Consider the following 21,272-nt stretch of genomic DNA (forward strand, 5'->3'; position numbering starts at 1 on the left):
TAATGACATTTGGTGGAAAATTAGGCTATGACACAATGAACCATGCAGATCTGGATTTGCAGATTCATTCAGAGACGTTTTTTAAGTTTGACAAATCAATTTCACCTCAAGATCCATTTAGTTGCTGTTCTGGAGTTTTCAATCATATCACACAATCTTCCTCTGCAGATGGAGACTGGACATGTTAAGGGTTTCTTAATATTGCATTTTTATGCAAATCCAGATGAATCCAGATCCAAATACAGCTTAAAATTTCAACATGTTTATCTTATGAGGTTATATATAATTTTGTGTGTGTGAAAAGTATTTTTAAGATACCCTAAGCAGGAACAGAGTCAATCTTTTTCATACAACTGTTGGAAAACTTAAAACTGACAAATAAAACACATTTATTTTAAAACTAAAACTAGTAAATTTGTGGCAGAATCATGAGATTGATCTAATCTCTTATTCTGTGAAAATCTTCCAAAGCATGTTCTGTTACAGGTACCACTCATAAACGTGTTTTGTCATCATAATAAGTCTTACTTACTTAGGAAAAGTTTTGGCCAAAAAAATCAAAAGCCTGACTTCCTCTGTTATCCATAAAAGGAATATTTCCTGTGTCACTGAGTCAAGAAGGTGGTTGCTCAACACACCCAGTCTACAGCCTATATAACAGCTGCCTCCAGCACAGAAACACAAGTTGCCTACAACGAGGAAACATGAAGACAATCAATCTCAGCATTCTACTAAGCCTGGCAGTCGCAGTTCACTGCGTGCCAATATCACAGGTTACTGTTCAAGATGAGCAATTTGCAGAGGTAGGTGTTCTTGCTTTGCCTTTTTATGCATGTATTCTCACTATGTTGTACTAAAGTTGTGCATTTGAAAACTTTGTTCTCTGAATTCTGATGTTACGTTGTTATAGACACATGAAAAACTTCACCACAGTACCTGCTTGATCCCTTGAAAATATTAACAGATCTTTTCTTCCTGCATGGAGTATAGTAGTATATTCTGCAGATGATGCATATTTAAGTATGTAACTTTGATTTTCTCTCACAGAGCTACCTGAAGAAATTCTTCAACCTAACTGAGGAGAGCGGTCCAACTGTCAGACGGGGGATCAGCCCAGCGGTCGAGAAGCTGACTGAGATGCAGCGATTCTTTGGTCTCCAGATCACCGGGACGCTGGATGCTGACACCATGGCGATGATGAAGAAGCCCCGCTGTGGCGTTCCAGATGTGGACTCTGCTCGTTTCTCCACCTTTGGAAATAACCTCAAGTGGCAGAAAAACAGTCTTACGTACAGGTGAATGATCTAAAGAGAGAATGTGTGAGAGACTAACTTTAGGCATTGCATGTGATTAATTATTGAAGTATATTCTATATTTTTCTGTCTTACAGGATTGAGAACTACACACCTGACATGTCTGTGGCAGAGGTAGATGACTCCATAGAGAAAGCACTGCAGGTTTGGGCCAAAGTCACTCCTCTGAGATTCACAAGAATCTACAGCGGCATAGCTGACATCATGATCTCCTTTGGCCGCCGATGTGAGTACTAAACAACATTTCCTGTGTATGTCCCAGTTATACACTTTCTCTATGCTCAGTTTATTAGTTGTGATGTTCTTAAGATTCTTGGCTTTAACTACATGCTTTTTCTGTGTCTTGAAGTTCTGATTTGTATTTTTTAACAGTAATTCATGTAATGGCCTGTAATTCTATCCAGTTTGCCAAACCTGACATAAATATGCTTCTTTTAACAGCACATGGTGATTTTTACCCCTTTGATGGCCCTGATGGCACTCTTGCCCATGCCTTTGCCCCAGCCACTGGCATTGGAGGAGATGCTCATTTTGACGAAGATGAGACCTTCACCTTCCGCTCAAACTCTGGTGAGTTATTTATGCCCAGCATAGTGTCTGATTTTACTTCTTAACTACTCAGTGTATATTTTCATATACATGATATATTGTACGCTCTTCATTGAGAGGATCTGTATATGACTTGTAATTCTGTCTTTTCTGCTGTAGGATACGTCCTGTTCATGGTAGCTGCCCATGAGTTTGGCCACTCCCTGGGCTTGTCTCACTCTACAGATCCTGGTGCTCTCATGTACCCCAACTATATATACAGAAACCCTGACACCTTTGTTCTCCCCCGGGATGATGTCAACGGCATCCAGTCTCTCTATGGTTAGTACTAACTGACTGATTCATAGCTGCCTGTTTGCACAAATAGCACTCAGCCTAAATCTCTGAGGAACTCCTGAACATAACATTACTCTGACTTTATTCAACCTCCAGGTCCAAATAAGGGTCCAGTTCAGCCTGGACCTACGCCTCCCACCACCCCTGATGCCTGTGATTCTACCATGGTATTGGACGCTGTGGCCACCCTGCGAGGAGAGATGTACTTCTTCAAAGACAGGTATCGCAGACATAGAATGCTCAAATATCTGAATACTGAAGTCCATTCTGAGTGTTTTCTCTTCACACAAGAGCAGGTTTATGAACTCATTTGTGTTCCTGTGTATTCACAGCTTCTTCTGGCGTAGCTACCCTCAGAGCAATAAACCTCAGCAAAGTCTCATCACAAACTTCTGGCCTAATGCCCCTGTCAACATCGACGCTGCTTATGAGAGCAAACAATCAGATGATGTCCTACTCTTTAAAGGTATGTGTTCTCTTAATCTACCTAAAACTCCTAATCTGACACTATTTTCAAGTGTACATTATTAACCCTTACATGTTTACTAAAAAGTATTTTCTTTGAATCTCCTTACAGATCGTAAAGTGTGGGCTTTCAGTGGCTATGACCTTGTACCTGGCTATCCTAAAACAATTTCCAGTTTTGGTCTGCCCATAACTGTGGAGAAAATCGATGCTGCTATGTATGACGTGGATTCTCGCAAGACTCTGTTCTTTGTGGGCAGAGATTACTACAGGTGTGTTCAAATGACGTGATCTGAAATCAATTCAGGTGACTGATTTAGACGTGACAATGGTTTACAAGATGGTGTACAAATAGTGAATCGGTCTAACTCTTGTCTGTGTGTCTGTAGTTATGATGAGACCAAACAGGCTATGGACGAGGGATTCCCCAAACGTGTTGATGAGACCTTCTCTGGCATGACCAGCAAGGTGACGGCAGCTCTCCAGTACAGAGGTGAGTAACATTCAAGGCTGATCTGAGTTTTCCAAATCAGGACTATTGAAATGAGAGAATGTTTACAGTTACTGTGAATCCTTCCAGTCTTTATCAAACACAGACACTAACACTGATTCTCTGTTCTCCAGGTTTCACTTATCTCTACAGTGGACCCCAAATGTTTGAGTACAGCATGGGGAGTGGCAGGTTGTTCCGTGTGCTGAGAAACAGCTACTTCTTGCGTTGCACTAACTTCTAGACCAAATGATAACAGAAGTTGTTTGTGTAGCTACTGTGAATGACAATGAAGGCACCAGAGTTAAAAAGTGTCCATAACTTGTAAGAATATATTCTATAATATCTAATTATATTGTTACAGACTTAAGGGTATATACTGGATATATGCCCTTTCTCAAAACGGCACCTTACATGTTTTTTTTTTTAAATATTTTAATGAAATTGCATTTTTGTGGTACCAGCCATTGCTTTTTTTTTTTACTTATTTAAATTTAATTCAATTCTTTATAGTAATTTAATTGTCATTCATTTTCAAAACATTGCTGTTACTAATTTGTCACTGCATAATTAACTCATTATCATTTTCATAATTGTACATCTACATAGATTTGAACACCACTGTGACAACACATATGAATGTATGCATGTAAAAACTGTGAAAATAAATTGGCTCCTTGAATTAACAAATAAAAGTTGTTTACGTACATTTTTAAGTATATTTTGTTGTTATTTTGCTAAACCAAAAGAGTACTGATAGTGACATGATGTGGCTTGCGCATTTTCTCAACAAGACTGACATTTGTTTTTTAGCGTATAATGTATGACGAACAAAGTTACTAGCAGTCAGTAGTGCAGTGCAGTAGTGTAGAGTAACTTTTCATCATAGAGATGTGGAAATATGTAGTACAACACAAGAAACATAGAGATACAACTGCTAATAATGACATTATGCTAATGCTTAGATACAATACCGTATACTGTAATACCTATTGAGATTTAAGTAGGTATAATGTTTACCATGTTGAATATGGTAGTTAGCATGATGGCATGCTAACATTTGCTAATCAGCACTAAATACAATGTGCAGCTGAGCTTGATGGAAATGTCAATACTTTTGCAGGCACAGAATTTGGTCAGAGGTGGTTCTAGATATTTTTAACTGTGGGGGCAATAGGAGTGGGATATGTAGAGGTTGCCACAATGTGTAGTTAATGTGCGTGTACAGCACACAGATTTTTTAATATGCATTAATATTTGATTAATAGTAGGCTAAAATATAAATTAATAGGCTACATGCATACACATGACTGTTCATGGTCTCCTATTGTGCAGAACCTTTATTGTCTAACATTAACAATGACAAATAAATTAAAAAAAATTAAGGCCATTCTGCAGAACAAACTGTGGTGTTAGGCAATCCCTGCCATATAACACCAGTTTACAGGCTTGTTATAAACTGAGGAGACTAGCATGAAGTGACTGGATAAGTAACATGCATATTCACAGAGTTAGTGTGAATGTGAATTTTATACAAAGCAACATTTACCATTACCATCTCATGTATGACTATCTTCAGTTTCCTGCGCTTTATTAAGATAAATAATGCTCTGACCAATAACTAAACCTGTGCAAGTTTTGTGGTCATGGATCTATAACAAGCCATTCAAAGAGCTCATGAGGCCTTTTACCAAAAGGTGGACTACTTTGAAATAATAATAAGCTGACTTCATGAAAGCTATACATCTGCTATAATTAAATAAGCTTGCGAGACAAGTGTGCTACACATTATTGTTCAGATTAAATAAGAACAGCAACAATAATTATGATTATTATGATAAGCCAATGTATGTTATGATTTGGGAATGATATCAAGGCCTCTGACCGATACATTAAGAAACCGATGCCTCGTTAATGTGCAATCAGAGATTGCAGAAACATAGATGAGAGAACAGTGCAATGTCAACAATAGCACAAGCAGCACTTCTTATCTGGATTAAACAAATGGTATGTTAATATCATCAGCAGTTGTAATAATCATAATCCAGACTTTACAGACTGAAGAGGAAGGATGTGGACTATAAAAACACATAGTTTAAAATTAAAGAAATACGATAAATGAAATAAGATAAACGTAAACAATTTAAAAGTATAAAGTAAAAAATTATACAAATATATAAAAATATTTAAGGGATAATGTACAGCGAGTGGGTCATTATTGTGAAATGAACCCCAACAGAGTGATGCAGGACCCGATGCAAAGCAAATGCAAATGAATTAAAAAATAACTCTAAAAATGTTGGGAACAAACCCCACATTATGAGATCAGTGCTCATCAACATCTAGCCTAAACATTTTTCACACTAATGTAATGTCATTTTTCCTTAAGAAGTTATTTGGTCATCAAAATAGATGCCGATTGATATTCCGTCAGTCGACTAATCAATTAATCGTTGCAGCTCTCATTTTTTGTTCTCCTGTTTTCAGCAGAAAGTAGTGAACACAAAACAATGTCAGAAAATAGTTATAATAGTTGTATAGATATGAACTGTGGTGACATGACAAATATAACCAACCAATGTGTTTATGATTAAATTGTTTACAAGAGCACAAAGTTCCTCATGGGTCTAGTCTCTTAATTTTGCTCTGAAAGTGCACCAGATTGATGCATTTAACTTTAAAATGTACACAATTTTCTGGCATGAAAAGTCTCTATCTGTGTGCCACAATGTAACTCCTCACTGGAGGGGTTAGCTGCTTTGACATAGATGAAACCTTGTTCAGCTTTTGCCACGGTCCATGCAAAACCAGTAGATGACTGGTCAGTGTAGCATGGTTCAAACACACCTGCATAGCCATTAAGTACCAGTCCTTTAAGTGATCCATCCAGTTTAGCAGTGATGACCATCTCTGACATGGCAGGAACTGGAACTGTAGGAGATACTGTAACCTCAGTTAGTTTAGGGACACACTGGTGTCTGACTAATACATACATCACTATTGATACATCACTTCACTGTGCGGTTTATCACTCCGCCCAATCTAAACTATCTTAAACACTGCAGACAAGCTACGTATTGTCATATAGTTCCTAATTTACATAAAAATATAGAGATTGTAACAATTTAACAAATCATGAACCATTAATCAACTCATGTAAAACATTGAAACAATGCTAAAATAAGATAGTCTTCAAAATAATTCTTAATAAAAATAAATCTCATCTTACAGTGCTATACGTAGTATCTAGATTGTCGGCTCCTGTTGACTGTCTGAAGTTTAAACTAATCAAGTACATGAAATACTTCAGAATTGGTGATAGGCCCAAAAGAAGAACTGGACTGTGGCAGTGAACAGAGCAGGTAGGGCTCCCCATGCAGACACAGGGAGGTTGTGGTGGAAACTTGAAACCTATCAAATAAGTGTCCAGCAGTGATAAAATGGTGTCAAAAGCTTCAGTTATATCAACTATGTTTTAAGAGAGACCAGTTTGCACATTATCTGCATAGTTAGTGAAGTTTTTTGTGGTGCATACTAGAGACCAGACCAGACTACTTCCTCCTTTGGTATTGCTATGATAACAACATGTGAAATTCCTGTGTTAAACAGAATGGCTTGTTGTCACTGCCTTGGCTAATCTTCTGTGTGTGTAATCAGGATGACTTTGCTGATGTCAAAAAACAGAGCAGGTACTGTGGTTAACCATTTTTCCCCAAAAGGTGCACATTTATTGTATCCTACCAGCAGGAAAACATAGAGACAAGGCTTTACCGTGTTTTCTTTGTGTGAAATATCTAGGTATGACGAGCAGCAGAAGACGATGGAGGGATCACCAACACTCATAAAGCAGCAGTGGCCGGGGATCCCATATCCCATAGATGCAGCTGTCTTCTATGAGGGTAGTTACATCAACTTCTTTTTCCGCCTGCAGTTTCATAAAAGGTGTCATATAAAAAGATTCTATACACAGCATGATGACGGAAAGCTTTCATTAAATTAAAGTTTTAAAAATATCAACAGTGCATTTCACATCACCTGGTTTTCTTCATCAACTCAACTGCATCATGGTACAGAAAAGAAAAAGAATATCAAGGTTAAATTAGGAAGGAAAACTAGACAAACAGGCTGAGGGTGATAAAACATACCTGCATGCTTGTAAAACATGATCATATTTATTAGATGTGTTCGTGCACAAAGCAAATCCTCACAATTACTTGTGATAACAGATGGTGAAAGGAATGACAGAAATCAGTCCCTGTTAATAAAAGAAAAAGATAAAACAAGTTTAAGTTAACATTCCCTAAAATGCAGAAACCTCAGTGGCCCCAATGATAATCAGATATTATATAAAAAAAACGCTACTCATAGCACCTTCAATGTATTATCGTGGTAAACATTGAGCACCCTGATACATTTTATATTTAACAATAATTATTCTTGATTCCCAACAGGATTTGTGCACTTCTTCAAGGGGAATGTCCACTACAAATATGACTCCAACTCCAAACGTGTCGTCTCCACTGGCCCTGCTAACGACTTGCTGGAATGCAAGAAGGACAACAATGAAATCCTGATGGAGGGCAGATAACTGAAATAGATGCTGTGTATCTGCTGTGTGTGTGTCAGCGGTGGCTGGTGACTCAAAAACTTGGGGAGGACGGGAGGAAACCCAACATGGAATCTTACAACAAACAGCATCATACTATATCATTGTCCCACCTGATGAAATCAGAAGGGTGGGGGAAAATTTTATATGCCAATAAAACAATTTGCTTTCAAAAATAAAAACCCCTGAGTGGTGAGAAGGCTGCTTATTTAAAGACATTTAGCATATACATATTGTTTCTAAACGAAGAAGTGTTAATTTTAGCTGTGGAGTGGTTCAAATGTGTCATTTTACCAACAAAGTTAAATTCAAATTTATAGTGTTGTTCTATTGTGACAACAGATTTATGTTCTCATCAAAAACAGACAACATATCACATGATTTACACATGTTTCCTATACATTTTCTTAGTATACAGAAATATATAAATTACCACAAAGCTTATAATATGATACAGGTACAGATCAGTGCTGAATACAAGAAAGATTGAACACTAAAAACATTCACAGATCTAAAAGTATAGGTTCACATCAGAAAGTATTAATGCTTGTATCAAATACCTGACTTACACACTCTGATCTATGTGCACGACATACAAAATATAGTCTACAAAACTGACATGTTAACACTTATTATTCTGGTTACTTATTCTGGCTTATTACTCAATATATGACTCAGCTTAAAAAAAAACAAACAAAGAAATTGTCACAACAAGCAGCCAGACCTCCTGCACACTCATTCACTAATCACACAACATCAACAGGTGACTGAACAGCCACTCAATTAAAAACTGGATCAATTCCACATGAATGAGTCCAGACAGCTCACTGTAACTTCAACAAGCAAACTACCCACAACACATTATATGATCTCTGCTGCATTCTTGTTAAGGAGATAAATTCATACAACAGCCACAGAGACATTTAACCATCAGAGATGAAATTAGCGACCAAAGAGACGGAGAGAGAGAAGCTGTATTTGAATTACAGTATCTGATGTCTTCTTCTTTCTTTCATGGAGATGAAGTATTCATCTCATGACGTCCATTTGTGGCTGTTGGTCATCTTGTTTGTTAGTTAACAGAACTTTGTGGCTGCTGCTTAACCAGTCTGATATCATTAGCAACAATAACAAACAAGTTAACTCTCCTGGTTGTTTCTCCGGTTGCTTCTCTCTCCAGCCTCCCGGCAGCATCCTGCTGCTGCTGCACCGCAGAGGCCAAATCCATTCTCCCGTTAGCTTAACAACAATCCTTAACAGTCCTTCCATGGATGTATAAAGAGTCCTTCAGGCTGCTACAACAAGCCGACTGTTGCATTGGCTAGCGCAAGGAGCTACCTACTGCTCGTTATCTACTGCTGCTACTCTGCCTTACAGTGGAGAGAATTGAAGATGAAATCTGGTAACTATCATTGGACCAATGCAATGTCAATATTGCATTCTGGTTGTTGATTGGTTAGGGAGGACATCCTCCCTTGGAGCGTCATTTTACGTGTCTTGGCCAATCATAGAATAGCATGAAAAAAATGAAGTACATTAAATTGATGTAAGAGATCCCGCCCTGTGGAGGACAGCAGGAGCCGTCATGGATGTATTATAGGAGCTGCATACTGGACAAAAAATGGCACCCATTCAGTCCTATAGGAATTGCTCACCTGGCGCATACGCCAAAAAAAGTTTCTAGCTTCTGGGTTTGCTTCCGTGTTGTGCGGCCCACTGAATATGCGCAGTAGTGTTTCCTCCACTGGCCCCCCGTGAGTTCCCACTCTGCCCATAAACTTTGCATTGTAATGATGTCACACATTTTTAAATCACTTTTCTTGGCTTAAGGAAAGTTTTACAAATATAAAACCTCCATGAATCAAAAGTTCATAATAGAAAGAGTCATAACTGATGTTTGCAGTTCGAGGTGTCCTGTCAACAGTTTTACAGGCGTCTTTTTTACAATGGTGGTCTATGGGCAAAATCCTTTTTGGGGCGCAGGGGGATTTTTCGCTGCAATACCGTGAGTGGCCACTGGGGAAAATTGGCTGCAAGGCTGAGCGGTGGCACCCTATCCAGCTCTTATTATACATCCATGGCAGGCACCCATCTTCTGTCCCCCCCCACTCTCCCCCACTGCCCCCCACCACCACTTCACACACAAACTGTCCTTTCTCCTCCTGCCCTGCAGGTGTTGCTGTTGAAGCATTTTAACTAGAATTTCAATAATGGATTTTTTCCAAAGAAGAGAGAAAAAATATTTTATAAATAATACTGAGATTTGGTAATGGTTTATTTCGACCAAATATTATTTTCTATATTTTGATCTCCTTCTTGCCTCTCAAAAAATAGAGGAGGAGCAACCTCCTCTACCTCTATGTCTCCACTGGTGTGTGTATACATAAAATGTTACAAAACTGTATATTCAGCAATAACCACAATGTAGCAAATACCAATTTGCAAACTGATGAATAATCAAGGGAAGTGGTTAAAAGTGTTACCTTAATGTTAATACAATGTTGTAATAATGGTATTTGTACATTGTTTTAAAATGTTTTGTGTTGTGTTTGATTTTACAATTGTCTGATATTTTATTTGAATGTTGTTGCTAGATATGTTTGTGTTCTGTGAAACTGTGATCTACTTCTCACATATTTTGAGGGCTAAATTGTAACGTTATATTTCTCCAGAGTAAAAAAAGAGAGAATCTTTGTTTTTTTTATTGCAACACATTCACTCTGTTTGCATGCACTGGTGTTGATCAATTAACCTGAGACAATACTTTGCACAAGAAGACATTACTTTTCCTGTCAATGTCCAATATTAGGTAACAGTGACCAAAATGTAGCTTTCCATTAACATTGATGTTCAAAGTGGTAATAAATTATTAAAGACATATCAGGGTGGAAAATAACCACCAATAGTTGACCTATGCAGCTTCACCATCACATGAAAAACCCTTCATGCAGGTACAGCAGCATTTCATATGTTATAGATTAACTGACTTTAGTGCTTTTTTAAAATCAATGGAAGTTACAAGATGATAATGCCATTTTCCTGTATGTGACTCACGTCAATAAATGTAATCGATATGACTGCTTGGATTTTGTGATGCGGTATCTGATTAAAATTGTGCAGCATGATGAATAATCGCTGGCATGTACAAGTACTCCCTAAACTGTCAGACCTTTGAATTTAAAGTGAAGGGAAACATGACACAGCCTGTCTGTGTTTGCACACAGGGAAACACAGAGTTTGTGGGTCAGACTGTTAATGACAGACTGGTTTTGGAGAAATATGAAGATGGATTAAAGAATATCAAGTACAATAAATTTTCAAGCATGCAAATGGTGCAAGCACTGCTGTACCTTCATATTGTTAAAAAAAAAAAAAGTCTGGTTGATTGGCTCAGAATGTGAATGTGAGTTTGAGAGTGAAGGAAAGCACAGATGAAAGATGAAAAATCATTCAGTTAAATTTTGCTTCAGTATATACAGTATTTACCCAAAATTTAATGTAATGACCAACCTCTGCCAAGGAGCTTATATTTTTTTGGTGTTATTTCTTTGTTATATTAATAACTATTTAACTGATTTAAAAAGTGACCTATTATCAGATTTTGACTCAAACATGTATGGATGGATTTGAGAAGTTGACGTTTCAAGTAAAGAACAAGAAAAAGAAAGTAAAATCCTGCTTCTAACAGTTTATTGCGTGATTTATTGACATAGCCTTCTGAGCCGGTGGAAGTCTGCTGAGGGGCAGAGTGGGCTCATCAGGAGAGGGGCCTTGAAGAGACAGGAGCTAAAACGGCCTGTTCCAGACAGAGGCTGAACTGAGGGGCTGTGTAAAGGGTCAGTATAAGTTAAAAAGGAGTTTTTTGAACTGTAAATCATGCAAAGATATTTTAGTAGAGCCCCAGATAAAAAAAAAAAAAATAGACCTGTAAATGTGAATAATATGTCCCCTTTAATGACATTTGGTGGAAAATTAGGCTATGACACAATGAACCATGCAGATCTGGATTTGCAGATTCATTCAGAGATGTTTTTTAAGTTTGACAAATCAATTTCACCTCAAGATCCATTTAGTTGCTGTTCTGGAGTTTTCTATCATATCACATAATCTTCCTCAGCAGATGGTGACTGGGCATGTTGAGGGTTTCTTAAAGTTTTTATGCAAATTGATATGAAATACTACAGTTATTTGAAAATAAATATGACATGTATGGAGTTTCTTCACTGTTTCACTGTGTTTGGATCCAGATCCAAATACAGCTTTAAAATTTCAACATGTTTATCTTATGAGGTTATACATAATTTTTTTCGTGTGTGTGTGAAAAGTATTTTTAAGATACCCTAAGTAGGAACAGAGTCAGTCTTTCTCATACAACTGTTGGAAAACTGATGATACCAAATAAAACACATTTATTTTAAAACTAAAACTAGTACTTTTGTGGCAGAAACATGAGATTGATCTAATCTCTTATTCTGTGAAAATCTTCCAAAGCATGTTCTGTTACAGGTACCACTCATAAACGTGTTAGGTCATCATAATTACTTTGGAAAAGTTTTAGCCAAATGAGAAATCACAGCCTGACTTCCTCTGTTATCCATAAAAGGAATATTTCCTGAGTCACTAACTCAAGAAGGTGGTTGCTCAACACACCCAGTCTACAGCCTATATAACAGCTGCCTCCAGCACAGAAACACAAGTTGCCTACAACGAGGAAACATGAAGACAATCAATCTCAGCATTCTACTAAGCCTGGCAGTCGCAGTTCACTGCGTGCCAATATCACAGGTTACTGTTCAAGATGAGCAATTTGCAGAGGTAGGTGTTCTTGCTTTGCCTTTTTATGCATGTATTCTCACTATGTTGTACTAAAGTTGTGCATTTGAAAACTTTGTTCTCTGAATTCTGATGTTACGTTGTTATAGACACATGAAGAATTTCACTACAGTACCTGCTTGATCCCTGCTGTTAAAATATTAACAGATCTCTTCTTCCTGCATGGAGTATATTAGTATATTCTGCAGATGATGCATATTTAAGTATGTAACTTTGATTTTCTCTCACAGAGCTACCTGAAGAAATTCTTCAACCTAACTGAGGAGAGCGGTCCAACTGTCAGACGGGGGATCAGCCCAGCGGTCAAGAAGCTGACTGAGATGCAGCGATTCTTTGGTCTCCAGATCACCGGGACGCTGGATGCTGACACCATGGCGATGATGAAGAAGCCCCGCTGTGGCGTTCCAGATGTGGACTCTGCTCGTTTCTCCACCTTTGGAAATAACCTCAAGTGGCAGAAAAACAGTCTTACGTACAGGTGAATGATCTAAAGAGAGAATGTGTGAGAGACTAACTTTAGGCATTGCATGTGATAAATTATTGGAGTATATTCTATATTTTTCTGTCTTACAGGATTGAGAACTACACACCTGACATGTCTGTGGCAGAGGTAGATGACTCCATAGAGAAAGCACTGCAGGTTTGGGCCAAAGTCACTCCTCTGAGATTCACAAGAATCTACAGCGGCACAGCTGACATCATGATCTCCTTTGGCCGCCGATGTGAGTACTAAACAACATTTACTGAGTATGTCCCACTTATACACTTTCTCTATGCTCAGTTTATTAGTTGTGATGTTCTTAAGATTCTTGGCTTTAACTACATGCTTTTTCTGTGTCTTGAAGTTCTGATTTGTATTTTTTAACAGTAATTCATGTAATGGCCTGTAATTCTATCCAGTTTGCCAAACCTGACATAAATATGCTTCTTTTAACAGCACATGGTGATTTTTACCCCTTTGATGGCCCTGATGGCACTCTTGCCCATGCCTTCGCCCCAGCCCCTGGCATTGGAGGAGATGCTCATTTTGACGATGATGAGACCTTCACCTTCCGCTCAAAGTCTGGTGAGTTATTTATGCCCAGCATAGTGTCTGATTTTACTCTATAACTACTCAGTGTATATTTTCATATACATGATATATTGTATGCTCTTCATTGAGAGGATCTGTATATGACTTGTAATTCTGTCTTTTCTGCTGTAGGATACGTCCTGTTCATGGTAGCTGCCCATGAGTTTGGCCACTCCCTGGGCTTGTCTCACTCTACAGATCCTGGTGCTCTCATGTACCCTGTGTACATATACAGAAACCCTGACACCTTTGTTCTCCCCCGGGATGATGTCAACGGCATCCAGTCTCTCTATGGTTAGTACTAATTGACTGATTCATAGCTGCCTGTTTGCACAAATAGCACTCAGCCTAAATCTCTGAGGAACTCCTGAACATAACATTACTCTGACTTTATTCAACCTCCAGGTCCAAACCCTGATAAGGATCCAGTTCAGCCTGAACCTCAGCCTCCCACCACCCCTGATGCCTGTGATTCTACCATGGTATTGGACGCTGTGGCCACCCTGCGAGGAGAGATGTACTTCTTCAAAGACAGGTATCGCAGACATAGAATGCTCAAATATCTGAATACTGAAGTCCATTCTGAGTGTTTTCTCTTCACACATGAGCAGGTTTATGAACTCATTTGTGTTCTTGTGTGTTCACAGCTTTTTCTGGCGTAGCTACCCTCAGAGCAATACACCTCAGCAAAGTCTCATCACAAACTTCTGGCCTAATGCCCCTGTCAACATCGACGCTGCTTATGAGAGCAAACAATCAGACAATGTCCTACTCTTTAAAGGTATGTGTTCTCTTAATCTACCTAAAGCTCCTAATCTGACACTATTTTCAAGTGTACGTTACTAACCCTTACGTGCATTCACTAAAAAGTATCTGTATTGAATTTCCTTACAGATCGTAAAGTGTGGGCTTTCAGTGGCTATGACCTTGTACGTGGCTATCCTAAAACAATTTCCAGTTTTGGTCTGCCCAAAAGTGTGAGGAAAATCGATGCTGTTATGTATGACGTGGATTCTCGCAAGACTCTGTTCTTTGTGGACAGATATTACTACAGGTGTGTTCAAATGACGTGATCTGAAATCAGTTCAGGTGACTGGTTTAGATGTGACGATAGTTTACATGATGGTGTACAAATAGTGAATCGATCTAACTCTTGTCTGTGTGTCTGTAGTTATGATGAGACCAAACAGACTATGGACGAGGGATTCCCTAAACGTGTTGATGAGACCTTCTCTGGCATGACCGGCGAGGTGACGGCAGCTTTCCAGTACAGAAGTGAGTAGCGTTCAAGGCTGAACTGAGTTTTCCAAGTCAGGACTATTGAAATGAGAGAATGTATACAGTTATTATGAATCTTTCCAGTCTTTATCGAACACAGACACTAACACTGATTCTCTGTTCTCCAGGTTTCACCTATCTCTACAGTGGACCCCATATGTTTGAGTACAGCATGAGGAGCGGCAGGTTGTTCCGTGTGCTGGGAAACAGCTACTTCTTGCGTTGCACTAACTTCTAGACCAGATGACAACAGAAGTTGTTAAAAAGTTTACATAACTTGTAATAATATATTCTATAATATCTAATTATATTATTATATACTTGAGGATATATACTGGATATATGCCCCTTCTTCTAAACAGTACTCTACAGATGTTGTTTTTTTTTACATACTTATGAAATTGTGTTATTGTGGCACCAGCCATTGCTTATTTTTTTACTTATTTAAAGTTAATTTAATCCTAATTTATTGTATTTTATTTGTAATTATTTTTCAACATTTTTCTGTTGCTATGTTCTTGCTCATTTTGTGTGACTTAAAACTCAAAACATACGAATGTATGCATGCAAAAACTGTGACAGAGTGAAAATAAATTGGCTCCTTGAATTAACAAATAAAAGTTGTTTATGTACATTTTTAAGTATGTTTTGTTGTTATTTTGCTAAACCAAAAGATAAAGTACTGATAATGTCATGATATTGCTTGTGCATTTTCTCAACATGACATTTGTCTTTTAGCTTATATTGTATTACAAACAAAGTTACTAGCAGTCAGTAGTGTAGAGTAACTTTTCATCATAGAGATGTGAAAATATGTAGTACTACACAAGAAACATACAGATCAGGGGTGTGCCCAAATACAAATGCGTTATTTGACAAAGCACAAATGGTGTTTTTTTTTAAGAATATTTGTTTCATACAAATATTTTAAAAATTATTTGTTTTTGGGATGAAAAAAACCCATGTCAAATACCAGGACGCAGGTTGCTTACATCGCTATCTCAGTCTCTCTTCTCTGTTTCGCTGTTGCGTCTATCAACAGGTCTCAACGAGGGGAGTCACATCCACCTGCTACATGACACACATTTACTAATTTGGACACTCCTGGAGTTGGGGGTGTTCCCCAGAGACAAAGCTGAGCTACTGACATATGCAAAGTTCTCCCAAGGGACTTTCCATAACTTGTTGTTCCCCTTCTCCTTTCCACAAAGTCAGGTTGTAGAAAATAGGCAATAAATGAAAGGTGCAAATCAATAATTGAAGTTCTTCACTACATGTTACACGGTGTGCTGTCTCTGTGTTATGGGTGTATAAATAAGTAGAGGTCTGTCTGCAATGCGGCAATGAGTAAAGTTTTAGCTCAGCAGTCACCGCAGTGGGATCTGGGAGACTTCGGTTTGAGACCCGGTGTGGGGATAGTTAATTCATGAACACTTATTGTAACACTTATTGTAATTTTTTCTAAAATTAAAAGCATAATAAAAACAAAAAACAGGATTTTAAAGCCTCTGTCCACTTTCATTCAAATAAGATACAAATACAAATACTGGGCCCTTTGCACATCCCTAATACAGATACAACTGGTAATAACTAAATTATGCAAATGCTTAGCTATAATACCATATATTGTAATACCTATTGAGACTTAAGTAGGTAAGTAGATATTTTTAACTGGGGTGGCAAAGGGATATGTGGAGGCGGCCACAATATGTAGTTAATGTGCATGCACAGAATATTCATTAATATTCAATTAATAGTAGGCTAAAATATAAATGAATAGGCTACATGCATACACATAACTGTTAGGATGGAATAGGATGGTCTCCTATTTTGCAGAACCTTTAAAGTCTAACTATATTGCTCTAAACAAACCACCAAATAAAAATGCACTATGCAAATTAACTCAAAATGACTAATCTGAATTATATAGTATACCATACAATATAACATACACTAATATAATAAGACAATTAGCCTGGATGTTTTTGGATAAAGAATAGGAAGACAGATTCTGACCATATTTAAGGCCATTCTGCAGAACAAACTGTGGTGTTAGGCAATCCCTGCCATATAACACCAGTTTACAGGCTTGTTATAAACTGAGGAGACTAGCATGTAGTGACTGGATAAGTAGCATGCATATTTACAAAATCAGTGTGAATGTGATTTTTGACAAAGCAACAATTACCATTACCATCTCATGTATGACCTTCTATGTGGAGGTAACAGGCATCTGATTAACAAGTTTAGTACAGTATTTGTATTTTTCTCTTATCTGGATTAAACAAGTGGCATGTTCATATCACCAGCAGCTGTAATAATCATAATCCAGACTTTACAGACTGAAGAGGGCAGGTGTGGACTTGGGCAATTCTAGAGTCTGATGGGGCCCCAGGCAGAAAATCCTGCAGGGCCCTTCTGACCAACTTTTGTTGCCATTACGTTCCCCAGAACACCTATTAAATAATCAGATATTAATCAAAAAGCATTTATAGCATCTAATTTTTTTTATTTTCACACATTTCTATTAACAGCAAAAACCAAATGTAATAAACTCCTTAGTTACAATAAAAACACATAGTTTAATATTAAAGAAATACGATAAATGAAATAAGATAAATGTAAACAACTTAAAAGTCTAAAGTAAAAAAGTATAAATAACAAATGCAAATGAATGAAAAACTAACCCTTTAAAAAGTTCTTTCTGTTTGGGAACAAACCCCACATTACAAAATCAGTACTCATCAACATCTAGCCTTAACATTTTTCACACTAATGTAATGTCATTTTTCCTTAAGAAATGATTTGGTTATGGCAGTGCCACTCTGCCATTGCAACCCATGTTGTGGTCAGAGGTGGGATTACATCCTTAGTGATAAGAACTACCTTAGAGAATGAATTGAAAAATTTCAGCTTCAGAAAGTTCAGTTAAGTTTTACTATTCCCATTCCTCACGTGGGGGGACTTGGTATGTATGTTCAAGACATAGTTCAGGATGTCTAAGGCACGTTTTGAACGGGCACTATAGTTCATCCGATCAACTTCAGTTGAACTCAAAATTGTAGTTTGACTCAGTTTGACGCACCTCATAACATCTTTAGTGCGTATTCGGCCATTTAAAACAATAGGTGTACTTCAAAACATGCATGTCAGATGCTTCTAGTGTGTTTGGGCCTCAAGGCAGACTGTTATCTAGACATGGCTTGAGCAAAAGAGCCAAATGCAGATAAGATTGTATCGCCAGACTAAAAATGTTTCACTAACCAAGACCACTCCTTCTAGAATATGGATTTAATGGTTTATTGGGAGTGTGATGGAAGGCAGGGTGAAAAGGAGGAAGGATAGTTAGAGGGATGGTTGGAGAGGGAAGGATGGATGGGGGAAGGGAGAGGGTCGGGGGGTGTGAGGATGCGGGGGTGAGGGTCGAGGTCGTGGGATGCGGGATGAGGGGGTAGGGGTCGAAGGGATGAGGGTCGAGGGATGGGGAGAAAGAAGAGCAGGCGGGAAAGAGGGGAAGGAGGGAGTGGATAGGAGAGTGATAGATGAAAGGAGGAGATGCGTTGACGTCGGGGAGGTAAGTGGGAACAGGGGTTGAGACTCAGGGTGGGGGTGCTGTCTCGATTATCTGGCATCTGTACGAGGCCCCCCTGTTCCTGTGTTTGAGCAGAGAAGAGAGGAAAGTTAGCGGAGGGGTCGGGTGGGAGGGACTTGCAAGCTGAGACAGAGGGGAGAGGAGCGGATATGGTGTGTCTAAATACCCTGTGGTGCGGAAATGGGTTGCGTACAAGGCGTGGTCTTTGGTTCCCGAACTTTGTTTATAAGTCTATAAACTTCATTTCACTAACCAAGACCACTCCTTCTAGAATATGGATTTAATGGTTTATTGGGAGTGTGATGGAAGGCAGGGTGAAAAGGAGGAAGGATAGTTAGAGGGATGGTTGGAGAGGGAAGGATGGATGGGGGAAGGGAGAGGGTCGGGGGGTGTGAGGATGCGGGGGTGAGGGTCGAGGTCGTGGGATGCGGGATGAGGGGGTAGGGGTCGAAGGGATGAGGGTCGAGGGATGGGGAGAAAGAAGAGCAAGCGGGGAAGAGGGGAAGGAGGGAGTGGATAGGAGAGTGATAGATGAAAGGAGGAGATGCGTTGACGTCGGGGAGGTAAGTGGGAACAGGGGTTGAGACTCAGGGTGGGGGTGCTGTCTCGATTATCTGGCATCTGTACGAGGCCCCCAAAGAGACTTCAACCAGAGAGGCGAGAATGGGATTTCTTAACGTTATCCGGGTCGTGATGGATGTAGGTATGAGAGTGGGACGAGGCTGGGCATGGTGCTCCGGGAATCCGGGAATTGATTCCGCTGAGGTAGGTCTGTATGGTGGAAGACTTGATCTTGAGTTGAGTGTGGGAGAATGTAATGAAGCAGGAGAGGGTAAGAATGTCCGGTGAAGGGAATGGGAGTCTGTGGGAGACGTGAAAGGTTTTAAAGGAATTCCAGCCGGTGAAGTACGGAGATAGTGTTCAAGGGGTGACACTGTTGATGATGTTGTCCCGTGAATTGGTGACCAGTTGTTCCAGTTGCGGGTTCAGTTGTAGATTGTGGCTGAAAACGGTGGGACTGGAGTTGGAAGAGGGTTGGAGGCTGGAGCTAATTGTCTGAATTTCTGAAACATGAAACGAGAGAGTGAATCGGCGATTGCGTTTTTGTGGCCTGGAATGTGGAGTGCACGGATGATGAACTGGTGCTGGGCTGAAACCAATGTGAGCTTGCGCACGAACTGCATGATGTCCAGATTGTGTGACCGGCCTTTGTTGAGGATGTCGGCGACGGTGCTGTTGTCAGAGTGGATGGCGATGGTCTTTTTTGGACCATTCATGCCCCCAAAGAATGGCAGCGATGACAATCGGGTACATTTCCGAAATGGTGGAGGAAGGGGCCAGGGAAGAGAAGTCGGGTGGCCATTCGGCAGAGAACCATCTGCCACCGTAGTAACCACCGAAGCCGACTGAAGGGGCGGCGTCGGTGTATAGCTGGATGTCATTGGCGTCTGTAACGTGGACGTCGTAAAAGAAGGAGATGCCGTTCCAGGAAGAGAGGAACTGGTGCCACATTTTTAGTTCCATCTTGCACGCGCAGTCTAGCGTGACGTGGTCGTGGATGGATGGGACGGCGGTGGCTATGGAGAGAAGGTGTGACAAGAAAGATCGGCCCTGAGGGATGATGCGGGTGGCGTAGTTGAAATGGCCCAGCAGAGAGAGTAATTGACGTTTGGTGCATGTGTTGGCCATGAGAAGTTTTGAATGAGTAGAGAAATGCGGTGGAGTTTCTCAGTAGGCAGAGATGCTTGGAGTGTAATGGAGTTGAGGGTGATGCCGAGGAATTCCAAGGATGTGCTTGGGCCTTCTGTTTTCTCTGGAGACAGGGGAACGCCGAGATCAGTGAATGCGGAAATCATTGTGGTGAGACCGTATGACGGGGGCGAAGACGGTGGCGTGACCGTGAGGAAGTCGTCAAGTAGGTGGATGACGTATGGGAGTTTATAATTGTTGGAAAGAATCCAGCAGAGGGCTTCGGACAATGAGTCGAAAATTTTTGGGCTGCTCTTGCAGCCGAAGGTTAGACGCACGGCAAAATAGTATGCGCCCTTCCAGGAGACCCCGAAGAGGTGCCAGTAGTCGGGGTGGATAGGAAGGACTTTGAAAGCGCTTGTGATGTCCGCCTTGGACAACCATGCTCCCTGGCCCGCGAGTCGGATGAGGGAAATGGCGTGGTCTATGGTGGCGTATTGCATGGAAAAGTCCAGGCTGGGAATCAGGCTGTTAATGCTTGGAACAGTGGAACCGTGGGGGGACGAGAGGTCGATGATGAGCCTCTTTTTCCCAGAGTACTTCCTGGTTGCCACTCCGATTGGGCTGACTCTGAAAGACGGGAAAGGGGGGCTGGAGAAAGGGCCAATCATGAAGGCGTCATCAACTTCTTTTGCAGTAGTCTGTCAACTGTGGTGGGTTCAGACAGGGCTGATTGCAAGTTGTTGCATATGTGAGTGGACTCAGGCGTGGCCTGCAGACCCGGATGGAAACCGTAAGTGAAGCCCTGAATGAGGAAGTTGACGAACTGGGTGTCTGGATGGTTTTGTAGGGCGGTGGCTAGGGCGTTGATGTTAACGGGGGTATTGAGATGCTTACACAGCTGTTGCTTTGTCGGGTTGTGTGGGCATGTGGCTCTGGCGTGGGCTCCCCCGCAGAATGAACAAGTGTGGAGGAATTTGCAGCTGAAGGAGCTGCAACTGAGGTCGTTGAAGTTATTGCAGATCATCCGTCCTCCCTGGTAGAGGACA

At 40.0% G+C, this 21,272-nt stretch overlaps 2 protein-coding genes and 1 pseudogene across 2 annotated transcripts; 2 read left to right on the plus strand and 1 right to left on the minus strand.

The window, feature by feature from the left end:
• Nucleotides 1-643: 643 nt before the first annotated feature.
• LOC122995387 (collagenase 3-like) lies at nucleotides 644-3,578 on the plus strand. The gene is made up of 10 exons (XM_044370599.1): nucleotides 644-803; nucleotides 1,048-1,295; nucleotides 1,391-1,539; nucleotides 1,755-1,883; nucleotides 2,022-2,183; nucleotides 2,295-2,418; nucleotides 2,531-2,664; nucleotides 2,776-2,935; nucleotides 3,053-3,156; nucleotides 3,288-3,578. Exons 1-10 carry the CDS (start codon nucleotides 705-707, stop codon nucleotides 3,395-3,397), a joined length of 1,419 nt encoding a protein of 472 aa, XP_044226534.1. The 5' UTR covers nucleotides 644-704; the 3' UTR covers nucleotides 3,398-3,578.
• An 8,804-nt stretch (nucleotides 3,579-12,382) lies between these two features.
• LOC122995390 (collagenase 3-like) lies at nucleotides 12,383-15,576 on the plus strand. The gene is made up of 10 exons (XM_044370600.1): nucleotides 12,383-12,574; nucleotides 12,823-13,070; nucleotides 13,166-13,314; nucleotides 13,530-13,658; nucleotides 13,797-13,958; nucleotides 14,070-14,199; nucleotides 14,312-14,445; nucleotides 14,559-14,718; nucleotides 14,836-14,939; nucleotides 15,071-15,576. The coding sequence occupies exons 1-10, from the start codon at nucleotides 12,476-12,478 to the stop codon at nucleotides 15,178-15,180; spliced, it is 1,425 nt and encodes a 474-aa protein (XP_044226535.1). The 5' UTR covers nucleotides 12,383-12,475; the 3' UTR covers nucleotides 15,181-15,576.
• A 3,870-nt stretch (nucleotides 15,577-19,446) lies between these two features.
• LOC122995389 lies at nucleotides 19,447-20,919 on the minus strand (annotated as a pseudogene).
• Nucleotides 20,920-21,272: the final 353 nt, after the last annotated feature.

Source organism: Thunnus albacares, chromosome 13 (genome assembly GCF_914725855.1).
Source record: "Thunnus albacares chromosome 13, fThuAlb1.1, whole genome shotgun sequence".
NCBI lineage: Eukaryota > Metazoa > Chordata > Actinopteri > Scombriformes > Scombridae > Thunnus > Thunnus albacares.